This window comes from Trematomus bernacchii, unplaced genomic scaffold, assembly GCF_902827165.1.
Source record: "Trematomus bernacchii unplaced genomic scaffold, fTreBer1.1, whole genome shotgun sequence".
NCBI classification, from domain to species: domain Eukaryota; kingdom Metazoa; phylum Chordata; class Actinopteri; order Perciformes; family Nototheniidae; genus Trematomus; species Trematomus bernacchii.
The window spans coordinates 1,935,507-1,954,713 of NW_022987720.1; the positions used below are offsets into that span (position 1 = coordinate 1,935,507).

The window sequence follows — 19,207 nt, forward strand, 5'->3', positions numbered from 1 at the left end:
CACATTTGTAGCAAGGTTTGAGTTATTTCCAATCAAATCACATTGTATCCAGAGCACGACATGCATTACAGCGCCCCTCTGGATGTAAAGTGTTACTGCAGGGAGCACTGCGGTTGCCATGGTACAGCGTCAGCGGAGGGACTGGAGCAAACCTCAAGGCGTGGACTAAAATAACATTATCTGAGGCTGCTGGCTCGGGAAAACTCCGTCTTGCTGTTTTATTGTGGATAATTGCAGGACGGCTCATTATTAAAAAAAACATAGTCATGACTGTGTCCATCAAGGACGGACGTCAATGCTTTATATATCCTATGCTGAAATCAAACGGTAGCTAAATTAGCTTAAGTTAATGCTAGCTTGCTAGAAGTTAAAGCTACGTCGTTATCATTAGCGGGCTGAGTCTTAAAACAAGAAGCAGGGCATTGCTTCTTCTTGCAAAGTTAAACGTAAACTAGCCAACAAGATTTAAAACATTAACACGCGGGATAAAGGACATGTTGGTGCCAGCAGACGCCGAAGGGTAACGTTAAAACCTCCCACCAGCTGATGGTAGTTTTGTATTGCTATGCTAGCATAATAAGCTAGCATCAACAAGTCAGTCATCTCTCACCGTTAGCTTTATACAACCTCTTTTCGGCTAACGGTTGCTAGTGGCGTTACGCTAAAATGCTGTTTGGAAGCTCAACAACTACTCTCCTTTTGTATTCGCGTTTATTTGATAATGTGGAGTATAGAGCCCACTGAATGGTGTGGTTGGCTTCAGGCAAATAAACTATTTACTTGAGAGGCAGTTTAGCAACAAAGCACCTGTCAACAGCAGACGGCCTACTTTAATCCTATCTGTCCGTCACTGAGAGCAGGCTGGGGACGCTTGTTGTACCGCTTTAGTAAGCCCTTAATAACACGAATCTATTTTTTTTTATTGAGAGCTTAATAAAGCATATATATTTGTTCTCAACTTATGTTTAGGGACCTCCTGGGACAGTCTGACAATAGCAAGATGAAGTAGAAGATGCCAAAGGAGATGATGGGAATGTAATGTAACCTCTGTGGTGAGTGATGTAACATACTCTGATGCTGATAATGAATATTAATATTATTATTAAATCACTTTTTGTGATCAAAAACATTAAAAAAACTGAAATTGTTAAGTAAATCCGTTTAAATTATTATGTTTAATAATATAATATAATTAATAATGTATCCATTTCTTTCTAAATGTTAGAGGTGAACAACATTATATAAGGGCCACTTAATTTATTTGTTTACAGTTTTTCGTCTGTTTGTTAATTTAACAAAGCTTTTTACCCTCATTTACACTTGTTTCTGATTATTGTAATGATGCTGTGTGTGTACTGGTGTTGCCATAGATACTTATCCATCAAGTGTTTCTATTATTGATGATGATATAAGAATATTATGGTTGGCTATTAGTTTTTAATATCTACTCAAGGTTGTTTGATCCCTTACAATCAACAAAACAAATCTTAAGTGGCATGGTCCTTGAATACTAAAACAAGGCAATTTTAAAAGATCAACATTTTAATTGATATAAATACAGTTATTCACAAAATATTCTCAGAAGAATTCTACATATTTATATATATATACAAAATAGTGTCGGCATACAATAAATATATATGTGCATGTTATTACATTACATTATGTAATATGCAACACCATATTTACAATCAGCCAAATAAAAAGTATCAGGTAAGAATTGTAAATGTTCCTCTTTTTCTGTTTTCTTTGAACACAAGTTTACAAGTCTTATATTCCAGTAAGAAATAATCAACTGGCTGTTTAATAAGTCACCAGGGCAGACAGAGGCATGTTAGTGTGTTGTCTGTAGCGGTAGTGATATCATACATCATTCAGTCTCATGGAAACTTCCACCTCTTGTGTGTTGTCGCTTAGTGACCAAGACACACAATACAGAAAATCTTGAGAGAACGCAGTTGGACTATGTTCTTATAAGTGGTTTGGATTCATGGTTTGCATTGTTAAACAGTTGAGATCAGATTACCAGGAGATGTTTTTTATGTTAAATGATAAATCAGGTAAGACACATAGTTTGTTATTGGTACATTTTAGAAAATAATCCTTATGTAGTTCAAAGTCTGACATGTTTCTTTTCCCTTGTGTTTGAATTCATCACAGCATTTATTCTCAGAGTGACAGCATGGAATCTGAAAACATAACCGACCCGTATGAGGACAACCGTGATGTCGATCAAAGTCGTCAGTCACTCCGCAGTTCAAAGAAAGATTCCCGATCATCACACTTCGAAAAACGCAAAAAGAACTCCCGGGACAATCTCAAGGACGAGGTGGAAAAAGAAAGCTGTGTTGAGAGTAGATCGAAAACCAGAACCTGGCGTTCAGATCCAGATCGGGACCAGTTATCAGACGGAGTGGGACGAAGAAGTAGTGGGTCGTTTTACTCAGACGACTATGACAATGAGTCTCCCTCAGAGCGCTCGAACTCACCATACTCCCGGTCCCGGACTCCAACTGCTATTCCTCGGAGAATGGTGCGTTCAAAAAGGATTTCTAACAGCCCCCTCAAGACAGGTATGTAAAGCAAGGATATGGTCAATCTCATCTTGTAACCTTTACTGGCTACATTGGATTTAATGTCCAGGGGCCTCATTTATAACGCCTTGCGTAGGATTGACGTGAGAAGGTTGCTTACGTAGTACAAAGCAAAAAAATAGGTACAGACATTTTCCGACATTTTCCGATTCACAAAACATTGCGTACCGGCGAGGGAAGTGCGTACGGCACTTCCTACGCCTGTTTCCCTTTATAAATCACAATCGACTCGAAATGCGGCGCAGCTTTTGCAGGCTTCACGTAACGCCCATATTTGCCTATAAATAGTCAAAGAAACGCCCATTCATTCATTTTGACTGACTGCATGAAGAAGATCGCAGGAAATTACGACCGAACAGCTAAAAAAGACATCTCACACCGTGTCAGATTTTGGTTATTTTGGGGAGGTCGAGATAAATCATATTGTTTGGTGGATGCAGTTTGAACCAGAGTAGCAGCATGGAGGTCGGATCGTCACCAAAATAAATAAATAAGTGGTCCGAAAAAAGTTAATGACAAAAAAAATACAAATAACCTTCCTCAGGCAGTGTGTTTGTCCCGGGGACAGGAGACACCCCCTTGATGAGAAACTGTAAGAAATGATCAGGGAATCCCTCCGGAGTGGAGTCATGACGACTGGATCTGAATTATTTTTGTTGTATTTGGTGGTTTGTGTTCCAGCTGTCGATCAGCAACTATATATCCATAATCCACCAGTTAAAGGAAATACAACTAATGTGTTGTGTTATATTAGCTGTACAATTTACCACATATGGTGTTCTTAGTTTCCATACCTCCTGTGTTTTACGAGCGACTTATCAAACGGCATAAAACACGATTAAACGTGATCGTATATAAAACCATGCTCGTATCTACAACCTATAGAAATGCAAAACGGCGTCAGTTTAGATGTTATTCTGTCCTCCTGCTTACCGCATCATTTATGAGAAAACATTTCATAACATTTACACAATTATTCGAGGTGGTTTTAAATAACATATCCGTATTTATTTATTTTTCCAAGTTATGTTTTTGTGTGCACTGAGGAGTCTCAAACAGGCGTTTGTTTAATCATTTTAAGATTGGCTTTAATCAATGTTTGAAAATGAATTCTTCATATGATAAATGAGAGGTAACATTTTATTTATTTCCACATATTTCTCTCCATTCTTCCTTCTGCCAACGGTGTCGCAGTTTCTCGTCTCTCCCGTTCTTGTGCTTAGTGCGTACGCATGGGTTAGAGTTTGCGTGGAGGACCGCACATTTTCCCATCAAGTTAGTATTTTATAAATCGCAAACATTGCGTAGAAACTGGCGTACGCCATTTTTTGAGCGTATATCCCTTTATAAATGAGGCCCCATGTGATGGCAGTATAAGGCAGATTTTAACATGGTCATTTAACGGCAATACTCCAGCTTTGATTAACAAATCAATCAAATCTTTCATTCAGAAGTTCTATTTGAATATAATAAAAGCTCCTCACTTTCTAATTATGTTTCAATAAGTACAATTGTATTCAAAGATTCAAGATTCAAAGGTTTTAATGTCATATGCACATAAGCTACAGTGTAGAAATGGCAATGAAAATCGTATTACCCCAGCTCCTCCAACGATGCAATGTATATAATAAAATACAAATAAAAAATAGTGCAAGAAGTCTATACACGTAAATAGAATATGATATATACAAGAACAGAATGGGAAATTAAATATTGTACATTAAGACGAAATTAAACACGGTATGTCGATTAGTCTTCAGCCTCAACCTTATTTTCCATTTACCACTACCAGTGCACTTGTTTCAGTATGGTCCTGTCAAAGTGTTTACTGTCTTTATCCCTACATCATGTGTGTTCCTCTATCTTTGCAGGAGGTTTGGGGCGTCGGGGTGTTTCTCGTCCACAGCGTCCAGGTGGCCACCTGCTGACCCAGCATCAGCGCAGGGGAGTGCGTTCACAAAGCAAGGAGTCCACGCCTCCCAAAGACCTGGACCTGGTGACCAAGAGGATGCTCTCAGCCCGCCTGCTCAAGATCAATGAACTGCGTAACTCACTCGCTGAGCTGCAACAGCGCACTGATGAGCTGCAGAAGGAAAATCGAGTTCTCAGACAGGTAGGTTTACCACTCTAGTTAGGTCGAGGTTAAATAAATAAGGCCAGGAAAGGTTGAGAGTTTTAAGTGAACAATGTCGGATTTTAGTGGCAAGTATGGATCTTTAAGAAATCTTAAAAGGCCCCGATTAAATCATCTAACACCTACATTTAGGTTGAAATGCCTTAAAAAATCAATCTCTCAAAAAGTCTTAAAAAAGAAATGGGAACTAGTATTTTATGAATCGTTTTTTTTCTGCTGTTGTATTCACAAAAGAAATCTTTAAAAGAGAAAAATGTCTAATATCTAATTTGTTTAAATTAGTTTTTTTGCATCATGAAAAGTGCTAAACATGAAATCTAATTTCCCTTTAGCTGTAGGAATCATATAAAAAAAATAAACACACATCTCTGTTGGAAAATCAATCCCATAACCCTTTACCTTAATATACATTTTCTAACTCATCATTATTAATACCTGTGGTGTCCTGAATTCGAATGTCCGCTTTTCCATGCTTCAGCTTCAGGTGCGCCAAGATAAAGCCCTGCAGCGCTACGATGACACAGAAAGTGAGATTTCCCAGCTGATTTCGCGGCACAACAACGACACCCACGTGCTGCGCGAGCGGCTCAGACGCACCCAGGAGCGGGAGCGGGCCGCTGAGCGCCGGATGAAGGACAGCGAGGAGCAGCTGCAGAGGAGTCAGGCCACCATCGCGCGGCTGAAGAAGCTCGTCGACCAGCGAGACTTAGGAGCCAGAGACGAGCTCAGCCGCAAGCTAGAGGAGGAGAAGACCCGGGCCCTAGAGGCAGAACGCAAGATTAAGGTACATTTATTTACTTATTTATTAATAGTTACGCGTTACTTTGCAGTGTTTTTTTTCTAGAATGTAATGCTATTAATAACTCTAATCTGTACGGGACTTTAAAGGCCTCTGTGTTGTAGATATTCAAGGGAAATTGCCTAAATAAATCAGGTTTTAAATTTTTACAAAATCTGTAAATAAATGAAGTAATGTACATTATTGCCTGCTGTTTACACCACAGTAAAAAAAACACCTGTTCAGATTTGATAGAATTGCGTTATTATACATTTTTTTAACACACATCTTTTTTTAATATTACACTTTTCTTTGTCATACTTCTATACATTTATTTTTTAGTTTATTTGCACAATTAAAAAATACACAAACAAACAAAGATAACAAATAATATACAGTGCAGGTCGAGGCAGAAAACCTACTGGATTCATTTGAAGCCTCCACGTAAACAATGTTCACATTTCACAATGTTCAAAATAAAATGACTTCTTAATGTGAAACTATTAGAACAAGATAATGTGAGTTTTTGAGGGGGATATTGACTTAGGCTTGTCTGTTAGAGTTTCTTTTCTTCTTGTGTTAGCTGGAAAGTGTCTACATCTGTGTGTGTGTGTGTGTGTGTGTGTAGGAGCTGGAGCGTAGCGTGGAGCTAACAAGCGGCAGTTACCAGAGGCAGCTGGCTGGAGAGAAGAAGAGGACCATCAGTGCCCAGGACGAGATCCAGACCCTGCAGGAGGAGCTGCAACGACTGACCAATAAACTCAAGGTCCAAACACAAAAAATATACTTTGGAATATCCACTAAGGCAAACGGTATCTTCCTTTTTGATTTGGTATAAAAAGCAACATTGTACGAAATGTTCACTTTGTTGATTCCTTTTCTTTTTAGGAGAAGGAGAGAGAACTAGATGATAGGAACATCTATGCCAACCGCATGATGAAACCTGCCCCAAGGAAAGATGTTGACAGTGTCACAAAGCGGAAAAGTAAGGCCACAATTTTGGTTCTAGGTAGACAGAAGCTTATTTGTGCATTTAACCAAAGAGTAATAATAATAATAATGGGTTCCATTTATAAAGCACTTCATATTTGATTTCAAATCCCAAAGTGCTACAAGCAATGAGCATGAACAGTATAAATAAACATTACACAACACGGTAGAATTAATAAAAAGCAATAAAAAAATAAATAAAAGGGTGGTAAAAAGAGTCTATTGCAAAGACTGAGGGATTTTGAAGTGCGGACTGTGTGAGATAATTATCTACCTACAGTCGGCAAGCCCACATTTTGCATAAAAGGACACCAACACAAGTACCAGCACAGGAGCTAAGCAATGCACTTCAATGGATTATGGGCAGCAGGAAAACATATTTTAGCCCCCTAAAAGAAAGGCTAGACCAAGATATCGATCAATCTAACTGCATGCAATAAGTAGAATCTTTTTACCAATATACCTTCCCGTCATATCGCCCTTTTCAACAGTGAACCTGTAATAATGGAAGTCACACAATGAAACAAACATATTGAGCACACAGTAAACCAGCAATTTATTTATTCTGCAATCTTAAATGACTGTTTTTGTTAATGGAGTCTGGTGGCTACCCATTGATAAGGGCTGTCTGATTGCATGTGGTGAAAATATTCAATATGAAGCGTCAACTAAAACTGATATTGATTTTTGTGTAGGTTTTAAACTTTGGAAACTTCCCTCATACAATACCGCCGCTTAATTAAATCTGTACTATCCCTTTAAGTTCAGATGGTCATTGTAGACCTGTAAACATCTATTCATAAGCTTCTCAAATGTTTGTATATTTATCCATATTGAAGTAGTTTTGAGAAGCTGATGAACATTGATGCTAATACATATTGGAAACTAGTGATCAAGGTTTCATGGTTTGCAAAAGGACTACAAAATGAACTTGAATATGTATTCTGCTCTTGTTTCACACGTAGTCCCCAGCAGGAGCAGCACTAAGGCAGTGCAGACTAAAGACAGGGCGCCCAGTCTGGATTTCCCCACTCCTCCCCCTGCCATCACTGATGCCAATGAGTACAGTGAACAGGCACCTGATGAGTATCTATCGCTCAAGGTAAATTCACTGTACCCAACATTCACATTTATTCCCCTCTCAGTGTCATTTGTCTGTCATTCACCTTTTACGCCTCTTTCTCTCAATCCATTTACTTCAGCAGGAGTTTGCCGGTGTTGACAGACAGGTGGAGACAGAGGACCGACGTCTAAAGTGGGAACAGCAGAAGACAAGCAACAAAGAAATAGAAGGAAACAAGGAGAAGGAGTTGGTGAAGGAGAACGATAAAGAGCTGCAAAAAGAGGAGAAGCTGCAACTGAACCAGGAGCTAAACTTGCTTGAGGAGAAGGCAAAGCAACTAAGAGAAGGTAAGATGAGCATACAGTACACATTTGCAACACTAATGCATTGAGAAAAGGATTAAAACATGGTCTTATGTCCACAGAGGAGAAAAAAGAGAAAGAGGACAGGAAGAGGATGAGTTCCCTGTTACGCCAGGAGGAAGAGAACAACAGGAAGCGTGGCCATGTCCAGGAAGAGGTGGACAGGTGGAACCACGGGGCTCTGTCCAATCGGCAAACGGCAGAGGAAGCACGTCGCACAAAAGAACTGCTGCTGGCTAAGATGCGTGAAATAGACCGCCAAGAGCACGGATCCCAGGACGCCATTTTTGCTGAGTCTATTCCTTCTGAGTCCAATAAGACCACCAGTAACCACGCTTCTCCTCGTCTTCCTGAGCAGAGAAACTCTTCAGTTTTTAACCTCACAGAACCAGAAGAGTCGGCCGGTGTCCGTGCTGGAGGCGGGGACAGTGGAAGGAGGAGATCAGGCATGGAGGGTGGAACTGCCACAGCAGGAGTGGGAAGGAGAGCACTGCGGACACAAATCTCCGGTGACGACCTGGCATTCGGGAGCTACGCGCCTTCATTCGGGAATTCAGCTTCTCGAGGTTCTTCCGGCTTCCCTCCCCCTCCACCGAAACAGGACAGGGACTCGTCGTTAGAGGCGATAGGTGTTTTTAGCCTCAGAGGGGTGGAGACAGAGAAAGAAAAGGACACGGACGGTGGAGCGGAGAAGGACAGGAAGGCTAGCCTCATGCAGCAACTATTCGGAGCTCTGGCAACACCTCTGGGTGACAGTGTGAGCACATACAATAAGATGGAGGTCCTCAAAAATCCTCCAACTACCAATGGGGTGCGTAAAAGGGAAGGACTACTCAGCTTCAACTCAGGGTCTTCTACTCCTCCAGCATCCTCCCTCAACACCATCCACGTGGCAGACAGCAGGCCCGCCATCCGTGCCATCACCTCATTTGATGATGACATAGAGGAACTTACTTTATGAAAATAATTTAGATTTGAGGTAGTCAGGCTCATAAAAGGCCATCACTGATGTCTGAAGTCACAAGATGAGTCAAAAATATAAGATATACAGTATAAGAGGGCTTCTTTGGCTCAGATGGTAGATGGTTGTCCAACATCGGAAGGTCGATGGTTCAATCCCCAGGCTCTGCAGTCAACATAAATGCAGTCCATTCACAATAAACATTGTCCTTAAATGTAAGTCTTACCACTATTTATTTCACAACAAAAATGTCCACATCATCAGCAGAACCAAATATAAAAGAAAAAATACTTTTTCTACAGATTTTCTTAAATATTTTCCAACAATATAAATGAAAAATTACATAACTTGTGTGAATGTTTTTATGTAGAACATTTATGGTTAAATGAGGTGTTGATGAAACTGGTAATACAGGGTTTTTTACCTTTTGATGTTCGGCTTGTAAATGTTGTGGACAGAGACTTGTTTCACTCCTGTTGTTCACTAAAATATTTAACAGGTGGGTGATTCATTATTGGATATTAGCCCTGGAAATGAGATCTTCCAGTACTGTTAGTCTGGGGTTGCTGATATGATTGGTTGGTTTGGACATTTATTTTATGTTTAGGCTCCGTCAATTTGATTTATTTTCCAGTCCATACCTCAAGAATCTAGCACTAAGCAATATGACAATCACTGTATGATAAGAGATTCTTCCTGAATGGCTGACATCTATATAAAACAGGTTATTTTTACAACTTTATGAAAATGGCAACTTTCTGCAGGTTTGTAACTACCAATATAATAATGATAGGCCTATTGATTAAAAGTCATATTACAGGGAACACTTAAATGACCCGAACTACATGTTGCTGCCCTGTTATCAAAGGATGGAAATATATTATTATAGGCTCAATTAATGCTTCTGTAGTTGTGTGGGAAATGAAATCAATCAATTAAATGTTGTGTTTGGACAAAGAAAAACTAACAAATGTATTCCCTTGACTTGAAGATATTGTAAAACAGTAACCATTAATATTCATTAAAACACTATGTCTTAGGGCCAGTCCCCTGCACTCGGTCTCATGTGATGGCAGACAATCGGCACTAAAGCAAACCAGGAGAAATGACATGCTATATTGAAGTTATATTAAAAAGAAAATACTTTATTTATATCTATATTTATTGATGTGTTATCTGAAATTATACCTTGCAACTCTTAATGTGGCACACAAAAGTGCATCAGTAAGCTTTCAAATTAATAGTTCTTTATTCAAATGTCCCATTAAACAATTTTGAAAAGGTTGTTGTAGCTTTTTGTGGCAAATCTTGTTCGAGTAACTTTCGTGATGGATGAAACTTGTAACAGTTAAAACAAACGTTGTGGTCTGTATTTAATTGTCGATTTTTTCACATTTTCTACTTGTCAAATTTTTGTTTGTTTTAAAAAGTGTATTTTGTTGAAAATAAATTATAGTAAAAGTGAAGTTGTGGCGCACTTGCAGTAATATCCGTGCGGCGGGAAGTCTGATTGGGATTCCTGGGACGTCTCCAGGCAACCAGAACCTGACGCAACCTCCCCGCCCCTCCTCCGGTAGCTCTCTGCTCAAAAACAAGTGAACCGTGGAGCTGCTCGCGGATGATATGAGCGAGAGAGCTGGCTCGCGACGTGACGGTCTCCACTGATGTCGCTGCTTGAACTACAAGTTTGTCTTCTGCGGGGAGATTCACAAAAGGTAACGAAACACACGCAGTTTGAATTATATTAGCCTGTTCCACATGATGCCGGTGGTGACTCTGCAGCACGGTGTCAGAAAAGATAGAGCAGGTTAAAATTAATGTTGAAGTGAGCTCGCAGTGCCACCTAGTTTACTCGTTCAAATGTAGCCTTAACATGTTGCAATGTGAAATTATGCTAGGCTATATCCTGAAGAAATAAACTAGAACTAGTTACATGGGGTTTTATTTATACATTTGGCTACATGAACACAATGAGCAATGGTATGATATTTGTTAACCACAACGTTATGTTTTGTCGTCAATGCTTAGTCTAAAAGTATTGTCAAGTTCATATTTAAAATTAGAAATCTAAAGACAGTAATACAGCATTAAGTTGTATTGTTGCATGTGTCAAGTTTAACCCATGAACAAGTGGAAAACTTTATTTGTAATCTTGATTATCATTTACCAATATAATCTTAACCTTGTGTCTGTCTAGATGGAGACAACATTTTAGGTTGGGTTATGGTTTGAGTAAAGACCAAAGGACTCGTGTTTGATGGTCACCTTGACATTAACCTAGATACAGTCACACAGTATTTTAGTTTTAGTCTCTAAAATGTACTTTATTTAAACTCATAAACAACCATAACAAAACACCTGTTGATTCTAATATCAAGTATGGGCTTTCTGCTCCATTTGTGGTTGGTGTAGGCTGTAAATGTTGCACATTATGAACCACAGTCTTTATGAGTTTCTGTTGCCATAACGAACACATCCAATATGCCACAGTTATTGGGTGTTTGACTTATAAATAGCTTTAGTTTTTCGGCTTCTCATCTCTTTTATTCCCTGTGCTATCCTGCTGATGATGTGGATGATTCTCATATTCCCATGTTCAGAACTGTATATCAGCACATAACCTTCCCTCCAGTTCTAATGTAGCACCTTTAAATGGAAATGACTCACAGGGGATAAAGCCTGGTCGGTTACTCTGCATTCATGTTTGTTATGTAGACATGCCTGCGTGTGCTAGATGGGACAGCCAGACTTCTTAAGGTCTTTAGCCAGACCTTAAGGTTTGGCATCTCATAACCGCATAAAACACATTTTATTGGTGTGGTAACGCTGTACTGGATGTAGACGAGCCATCAAATTCTGCTGACTTGAAACCAGAGGATTATACGCGCAATACTTGGTGATTTTGATGCCAGTTGAGATATTTGGATATAGCGATAAATGGTCCTTTTTCCCCACAAAGATTTGTCTGAGTTTGTGTTTGCCTCAGACTGCATTTGATATTCATATTCAGGATGTAAATTCTGGCTTCCTTAAGAAAAAGCTTCCCTGCTGGTCTATTGAAAAGTGGCTGGCTTCACCAAGAGTCTCACAAGCAATCCACAATAAGGGTGGTTATGATTCACAACCATTTAAGTCTTTATAGTTTTCATCAAAGCTCATTATATGCGTACACACACACTTCCCCTATTTTTCTAAACACCCTGGCTCTGCAGTTCATATTCACAGTTTAATCAATATCTCGCTGTACATATAGGGTCTTTACAAACTCTTTAAAAATGCATGTGGCATGGATTTTCCTCCGCTTTCACCGGCCTCCTGTAACAATGTGGTCTCCAGAGACACACTGATTCCTTTAGAAAAGAATGAGACGATCCATTGCAGGGCATGCAAACAGTAAGTCAGCTACTCTGCTCAGTCAGAGGTCTATTTACCTTGCGGAGCAGCTAAGCCTATCATTAGCTACAAGGGCAATGACTTCACTTCTGGTCTGCTGTGCCCATTATGGAATAACTGAGCACTAACCGCTTATTGAGTGCTTTAAGACTTTGTAAGAGGACACTGGGCAGAAAGTCCGCTTTTGCTTCCACTGCTACGAGCGTGTGTATGCTATATCATTTAAGAGGCTGCATTAACTATTTATTTCCTGACTTTGTTTTTCCTGTGGGCCTCCAGACTCCCATGCAGTGTTTCTAAACTGGTCACATTAAAAAATATGGCGATTTGGATTCCATATGTCTTTGTGTAAATGCAACTGCGTATGGATGTATAGCAATAAACAAGAGCAGGCTCCTTAAGAATATGTGATATAACATTTTAGCAATGTAAGCTGTATGGCTTTGTGGTAGGAAAGCTAGCGTGTAGGTTGATCCACCACTTTGGTCCAGACTAAAATAAGTCAGCCCATATTTGATGGATTGCCCTGAAATTTGGGATAGACTCTTGTGGTTTTGTGAATTGAGAGTCCGATTAACTTTCTTTGTTTGTGACCAAATTTAAAGTTGTTTATCGCTTTTCCCCCTGCCGCATCCATTATGGAGAAGACATTTCATATGTAAATCAAGTTACTAGGAAAATAGTGTGTTGACATTGCACAACACATCTACATGTATTCACTAAGTTAATCATAAATGCACCCTACATGTACATAAAAGTATATTCACATAATGACATGTAATTAAATGCAAAAATAAATGGTAAAAAATAATACAGTAAAACATTGATTACCCAGGGGAACCCAAGATAAGCACATCAGTGTGCTATGCCTTAGCGAAAACTCTTAATATAATTCATAATTATTTTCCAAACATCATTAAAACCTCCTATTACCATAATTATAACTTAACCCAGGACTAGACTTAATGCACTTTGTTGAATTGTGTGTTTTTGTAATGTATATATATATTAGAAAGGGGTCTATGACTAATAAGTAATTAATACATACTTTTCTTGGCTCTTAATTTATGATTATTCTATGATTTTGTAAGATTATGTAGTTATTGACATACGTTGTTAGCTATAAATACAAGGCTTGCTGTATAAAAGCTAGCCTATCCCCCATTGTGCCCCACTGCCAGTCCTCTGTCCCAGGTTCCACTGTTTAGGCCAATAAGCCCTGACGACATGAAATGGAAAATGTGCAGATTAATTTACATTGGCTGTGACGTTGCTATGGAAACAATTTGTTCCTGTTAAATGAAAAACCTGTAGGTGTGTTTCCTCTGTGCGCTGATCCGTTATTATCTGATACGTGAGAAGCCAATTGCTCAGTCACTTTACAGAATGAAGGCAAACACGGAAAAGGCACAAACTTTCCCTATCCTCATCATTCAGGATATGTTCTGTCCACTCATAACTGAGTCTGCCAAGCTTCAGCCGAGGTTAGTCTTGCTTGTCAGATGATGACACACTAGTTTTCGTCATTTGGATGTAATTGCCAGTCAGCAAAAGTTTCATAAGTTGTATTTCTCTCCTCTGCAGATCTAACTCTTCCTCCGAAACACCAATGGAGATGTCAAGGAACTTTTAAATATCAACTTTCCTGACAGAGACAGTGGACACAGCAAAGGAAAAACATACGACTATGATTATTTGTAAAAACGAATGAGGCCACCAATGAAGAGCAGATATTCATTTTTATTTTGAAACATTTGGTACAGAGCTTTTTGTTTTTAAAAGATTAATCATGGACAGTACCTCAGCTCCTCAGATTGTTGTGGACAAGGCAGAATGTGAGGAAGACTTGGCTCTGCCTGCAGACGATCATCTCATGGACCTGAAAGCCCTGACAGAGAAACTGAGACTGGAGACGAGAAGACCGTCCTACCTCGACTGGAAAGCCCAGCTCGAGATGGAAAGCTTCAGAGAGTTTAGATCGGAAAAAAGCCCGGTCACAGAGGAGCTTGAGGGGGAAGCAGCCCGCCCCAAAGAGACCGCAGTGAGGTCTGCTGTGATTCAGTGCAAGATGCCTTCAGGTGCACTGAAGGGGTTCGAGAACATCGATGAAGCTCTCAGCTGGCTGAGGAGAGAACTGGTGAGACGATGCTTACATTATCTTCAATGTAGAAATATATCATCTTTTTTTGTAAACCGGGAAAAGATGACATAATGTTATCCAATTTGTAAGACAGTATGAGGTCTCATATCACAATATTGATATACAATTGGTTTATTGTCCAGCCCTAGATATTGTAGGTCCTATTTAAAAGATGTTATTTAGACACTTAAGAATTGCATGTGTACAGATGAAAATACACACTTTGACTCACATTTCTAATTTGAAGAGCCTTACAATTTTGCATTAAAAAGCCAAAATAGGAAAGAACTCGGCCAATTAAAATGTAACATCGTGCACCATGTCCAAATAGTGGCCTGCAGAATCCCATTCACGCTAGCGAGTGAGATGGATGCAGCATCAGACATTTGTCTCACACTGTTTCTGCCGCTGTAACCTCTTTCCCTCTGCTCAATTACTCAATGCATTCACCCCACGGTTGGTAAGCTTGGCTGCAGCACGCAAAGAGGCACAGTCAGAGGGAGAAACTCTCACAGTATGTGGCCGCAAACGTTTTGGACAAACACAGAGGCCGGGAGAGGTGATTACCATCTCTGCACGGGCGTTTGCACACACACAGAGGACACAAGAGCGATAAAATGGAGAGAGATTACGATGAGGCACTTCTTTTCTGATGTCCCACTGTGAGTTTTCTTTTTGGATTTTGTCACACAATAAGGACTCACAGCAAGGGACCTGCAGTCAATCAAGATCATGTACTCCATCCATCAAGTAAATAAGTTCCAACTATATCAACAAATTAATTGTCTTTACAAAAGGAGTTTGGGGGCAATTTTAGGAAGTTCACTTTCTTTCTTTCTTATTTTATGTCTGTAGGGTAAATATTCAGTTACAACCAGGAAACAATTAGCTTAGCTTACCATAAAGAGTGGGACAGGTGGTCAAATATGGCCTGGCTCTGTCTGAAGGTTACAAATCTACCAACAAACCTCTCAAACGTACAAATAAACATAACACAATTATAAATCTTAATGGTAAAGTTGCAAGATGTCCAAAAACGATTTACTCAGCTAAAACAATAGCGCAATTCTTTTGACTTTTCACTTAAGTTATGACCATTTTATTTGATTTAGTGATCAGGTTGTTTGAGCACCACTGTTGTCCCGCCTCTCTCCATCAGACAGACATGCGGATGCAGGACCAGCAGCTGGCGAGGCAGCTCATGCGGCTCCGCAGCGACATCCACCAGCTGAAGATCGAGCAGACGTGCCACCAGCACCGCCGGATGCTCAATGACGCCACCTTCGGCATGGAGGAGCGGGACGAGCTGTCCGACCTGCTTTGTGAGTGTCCCGTCACCCCGGGGCTCGGCCTCTCCGCCCCGCTGAGGCTCATCGGCGTCACCAAGATGAACATTAACTCTCGACGGTTCTCGCTTTGCTAGTGACTGGGATACAGTTTGAGGCAAAGAATCCTGAAAACCAAAAAACAGCCGGTCTAATCTCGTCTTGTCATGACAGCCCTGGTTGTTTGTTAGATTGTGGAGCAATCTTTTTTTGACCACAATGTTGTGAGGGATGTAAACACCGTTTTAAAGACCCTATAATCAAAGAGAGAGATTTAGGTAATTTGGAAAGAAGAATTCTAGTGTTGAAGTAAATATATCATTTGTTTGCCACTTAACTATAATACATGGCAGCTATAAACAGAAACCTTTATTTCTTAAAACTACAGCAGATTTTAGAATTGTAGACATTGAAACAGAAAACTTGCCCTTTTTTAAACTACAGTAAAGCAATCTCAATCTTATTCCTGAGCTTTTTAAGCCTCATCAGCTAAACTACAAGTAGCTACTCTATATGTTTCCATATATTTTTGTTGTTTGCCAGATTTATCAAGCACAGATTTAAATATATTCTTACTGTATTCAGACCTCTATGTAGGATGTTTCAGCGACAGTGACAGCTTCTTTCCCTTAATATAAATGTTACATTTAAAAATATGTTTTAATATGGATACCATTTGTACACTATGCTATACCTTATGCACAATTGAGTAAACGAGTAGTTAAGTAGTTTAGAAAGCATTTGTAGAATATGATGAAAATGATTCTTTATGATGACTGTCATTTTGCACTAGTTGTTGAAATCGCAGTGGTTTCCAGCAAATTGCTGCATTTTGTTATAAATAAAGAAGTTTAGCTCTTGGGTTGAGCTTTGCTCTTTTTTTACTCTAATTGTTCAGTTCCAGCCAGGAAGTTAACATTTGAGATGGCGTTCTTTGTCTGAAAAATTGTTTTATTGAATTATAGCTCATGGCATGATTATGTGGGTCCTTCTATAATGGGACATATAATTGGAGGTAACCTATTTTCTATGTTCAGACTCACAATGCACAGACCGCACAACAAGTAAAGGAGTTTAGACTTTGAGATGCCCCTCCTTGTGTATATAATATAGCTTGGGCAAAATTACAGCTTTAATCTCTCACTCCGACTCATTTGTTCGCCAAAACCACTAATTGCTTTTCAACCAACACAATACCTAGCCTCAGTTTGCAGTTTCTCTGAACAATAAGCCACCTGGCTAGAAAACACCAAGTTTGCCAACTTGATCTTGTTACTGAGCCTATAATAGACGGGAACATACCTTAAAACTGGTTTGGTTAAATATGATACCTAATCCAGGAAGAAGCATGATTTATTTAAAATAAAGAAGATTACATACACTTTACCAACAATTATTTTTGAGTTGGGATGCTTCTCTTTTTGGAGATGCTCTGGGCTTTTAACAACATCTGTATTAGTTTAGTTTAGCTTCAAATTATGAATAAGTCTCTTAAAACTATACATTTCTCTTGTCATTAAAGAAACCAGTTGAATGTGCTGTCACTTAAAGCTTTAGAGAAACTGGTAGATAACTCTTTAATAAGTAACCTAGCCAGGCAAACGACTCCCCTCTGTTTCCATTATGCTAAGCTAGGCTAACTGACTGTAGCTTCATAATTGACAGTCTTAAATGAGAGTGGTGTCTGTGTTCTCATCAAACTAACATCCAGAAAAGGAATACATTCCCGAAATGTTTAATTTGTCCGTAAAACGTTGGTGAATGACATACATTGAGTTTCCACCTTTCTTCAAATAAACCCATCAGTTTTTTTTTGTCGTCGGCGCCACTTATTATTATTTTAATAATAATAAAGTGACCCTTTTTGACTTTTGATTGTTTGTTATGTGGATTTGTAGTATTTGTGTTACTGTATGTTCAATAAAGGTGTATTTTGCTAAATCTTGAGACATTGCCACTGTATGTAGGCTACTAGAACTCAAGAGCCTTTCTGGTGCTGGCAGACACAACATATTGGCGGGGCGCACTTCGCACGCGCACACACTACAAAATTCCACGTGCTCCGCGCTCACATTTTGCTGGGCCCGCGTGCCTTAGCACCGCTGCTAAGACTCCATCCTAAGGGAAACACTGGAAGAACTATGAGATTTTCATGCATGAGCTCCAGCTTTACGTTGGTTTAACTCCTTTTGACTGAAAGGCTGCCAAAAAGGGGCTATAGTAGACTTTTTGCTGGTGATCAAGATTTCTATCTTTCTCTTGTTCTATAAAGCTTATTAAATGACCTAAATACTGCGACAATTTCTCAATCCAAGAAACACCAAGGAAATCGTTGTGCTTGTTTAGATTCAAGGTCTGACAGATGCTCCTGGACTTTGCCATTTTATTAATGTCATGCCTACATCTTCTAATTTGCATGACAAAATGAATTGACTAGCATAAAATCTGGCACTTTCGCCTAGGCTGAAGCATGAAGATACTGTGTAGAAACCAGTCCTGATGCAAAAAATAGACAGCTAATTCAGGGAGATTTTGACAGTATGATGTGCATTTAATTTAAGGGTAATTACGGTATAGCTTCCAGTTAGATTTATATGTATTTTAAAGCAGCGAGCAGTCTTGCTTTCTTAACCATTTGTCAGAGTTGTTTTCTGGGAATGTAGCTGCGATACTCTTCCAGGAACATAGCAGATGTGACACCACAGAGAGGCAGTTCTCCCCCTGACTGAGCAGCAGACACAACAAGCATCAATTGACTGACAGGAGGCTCACAGAGGGTCCGCAGGGGGAGACTGGCGACAATCCCAGACAGCATCTACATGCCGAGTTTTTGTGTTGGAGTGAATCGATAAATCTCAGCAAATATTAAAGTGGACCTATCATGCTATATTTAAATGATATATTGTAGGGCCATACCTATATAAGGTATATTTATACGTTTCTGTTTTCAAAATACCAAACAGATCATGCATTTTAGCCATGCCTCATTTCGCTCTATGTGCTGTTTGCTGTCTACGGGTCTGATTCTGCTGACCACGCCCCCCTGCAGGAGAGGTGAAACGTGCTCTGATCAGCTGCTGGGCTGTCAGAAGAGGGGGAGAAAAAGAGATCTCCGTCCTCCGTGTTTTATTATATAGAGTCGTTATTCATTTGTTTTAAAGCTCAATAAATAACAAAGAAGACCTTTGACCGGCACTTTTCAAATTTTGTCCGGAAGATTTAAACTTTAATCTTGACCGGCGAAAGTAACTGAAACTGAAACTCTGCCGCACGGTCCCCTCGTTCCTTGGAAGAGGCGGAGAGGTGGGTGTTTGTCATCTGCTGGTGGACTAACCGGAGAGAATTATAGTGCTTGCCTCGAGCGTTTGCAGCGGGAGCAAACGCTTGCCTCGGGGAGGGAGAAAAAAAGCCACAGCGGAGAATAAACAGAAGGGTAACCATGGTAACTATGGGCGGGAAGTCTTCTT

The 19,207-nt window shown here is 39.7% G+C and overlaps 2 protein-coding genes across 6 annotated transcripts; both read left to right on the forward strand.

Moving 5' to 3' along the window:
• The first annotated feature begins 152 nt into the window (after positions 1-152).
• Positions 153-10,318, forward strand: lca5 (lebercilin LCA5). Of its 4 annotated transcripts, none has more exons than XM_034143997.1 (10): positions 153-887; positions 970-1,052; positions 2,161-2,573; positions 4,466-4,707; positions 5,207-5,512; positions 6,135-6,272; positions 6,395-6,491; positions 7,462-7,598; positions 7,699-7,906; positions 7,984-10,318. In XM_034143997.1, the coding sequence occupies exons 3-10, from the start codon at positions 2,183-2,185 to the stop codon at positions 8,880-8,882; spliced, it is 2,418 nt and encodes an 805-aa protein (XP_033999888.1). In that variant the 5' UTR covers positions 153-887; positions 970-1,052; positions 2,161-2,182; the 3' UTR covers positions 8,883-10,318. The 4 variants fall into 4 exon arrangements, with proteins under 4 accessions (XP_033999888.1, XP_033999889.1, XP_033999890.1 ...); XM_034143998.1 differs by having other exon boundaries at positions 153-520; XM_034143999.1 differs by having other exon boundaries at positions 153-327.
• Positions 10,319-10,466: 148 nt separating this feature from the next.
• On the forward strand, positions 10,467-17,572 carry fam167ab (family with sequence similarity 167 member Ab). Of its 2 annotated transcripts, XM_034142448.1 has the most exons (4): positions 10,467-10,597; positions 13,650-13,759; positions 13,860-14,412; positions 15,575-17,572. In XM_034142448.1, exons 3-4 carry the CDS (start codon positions 14,065-14,067, stop codon positions 15,836-15,838), a joined length of 612 nt encoding a protein of 203 aa, XP_033998339.1. In that variant the 5' UTR covers positions 10,467-10,597; positions 13,650-13,759; positions 13,860-14,064; the 3' UTR covers positions 15,839-17,572. The 2 variants fall into 2 exon arrangements, with proteins under 2 accessions (XP_033998339.1, XP_033998338.1); XM_034142447.1 differs by lacking the exon at positions 13,650-13,759 and having other exon boundaries at positions 10,468-10,597.
• Positions 17,573-19,207: the final 1,635 nt, after the last annotated feature.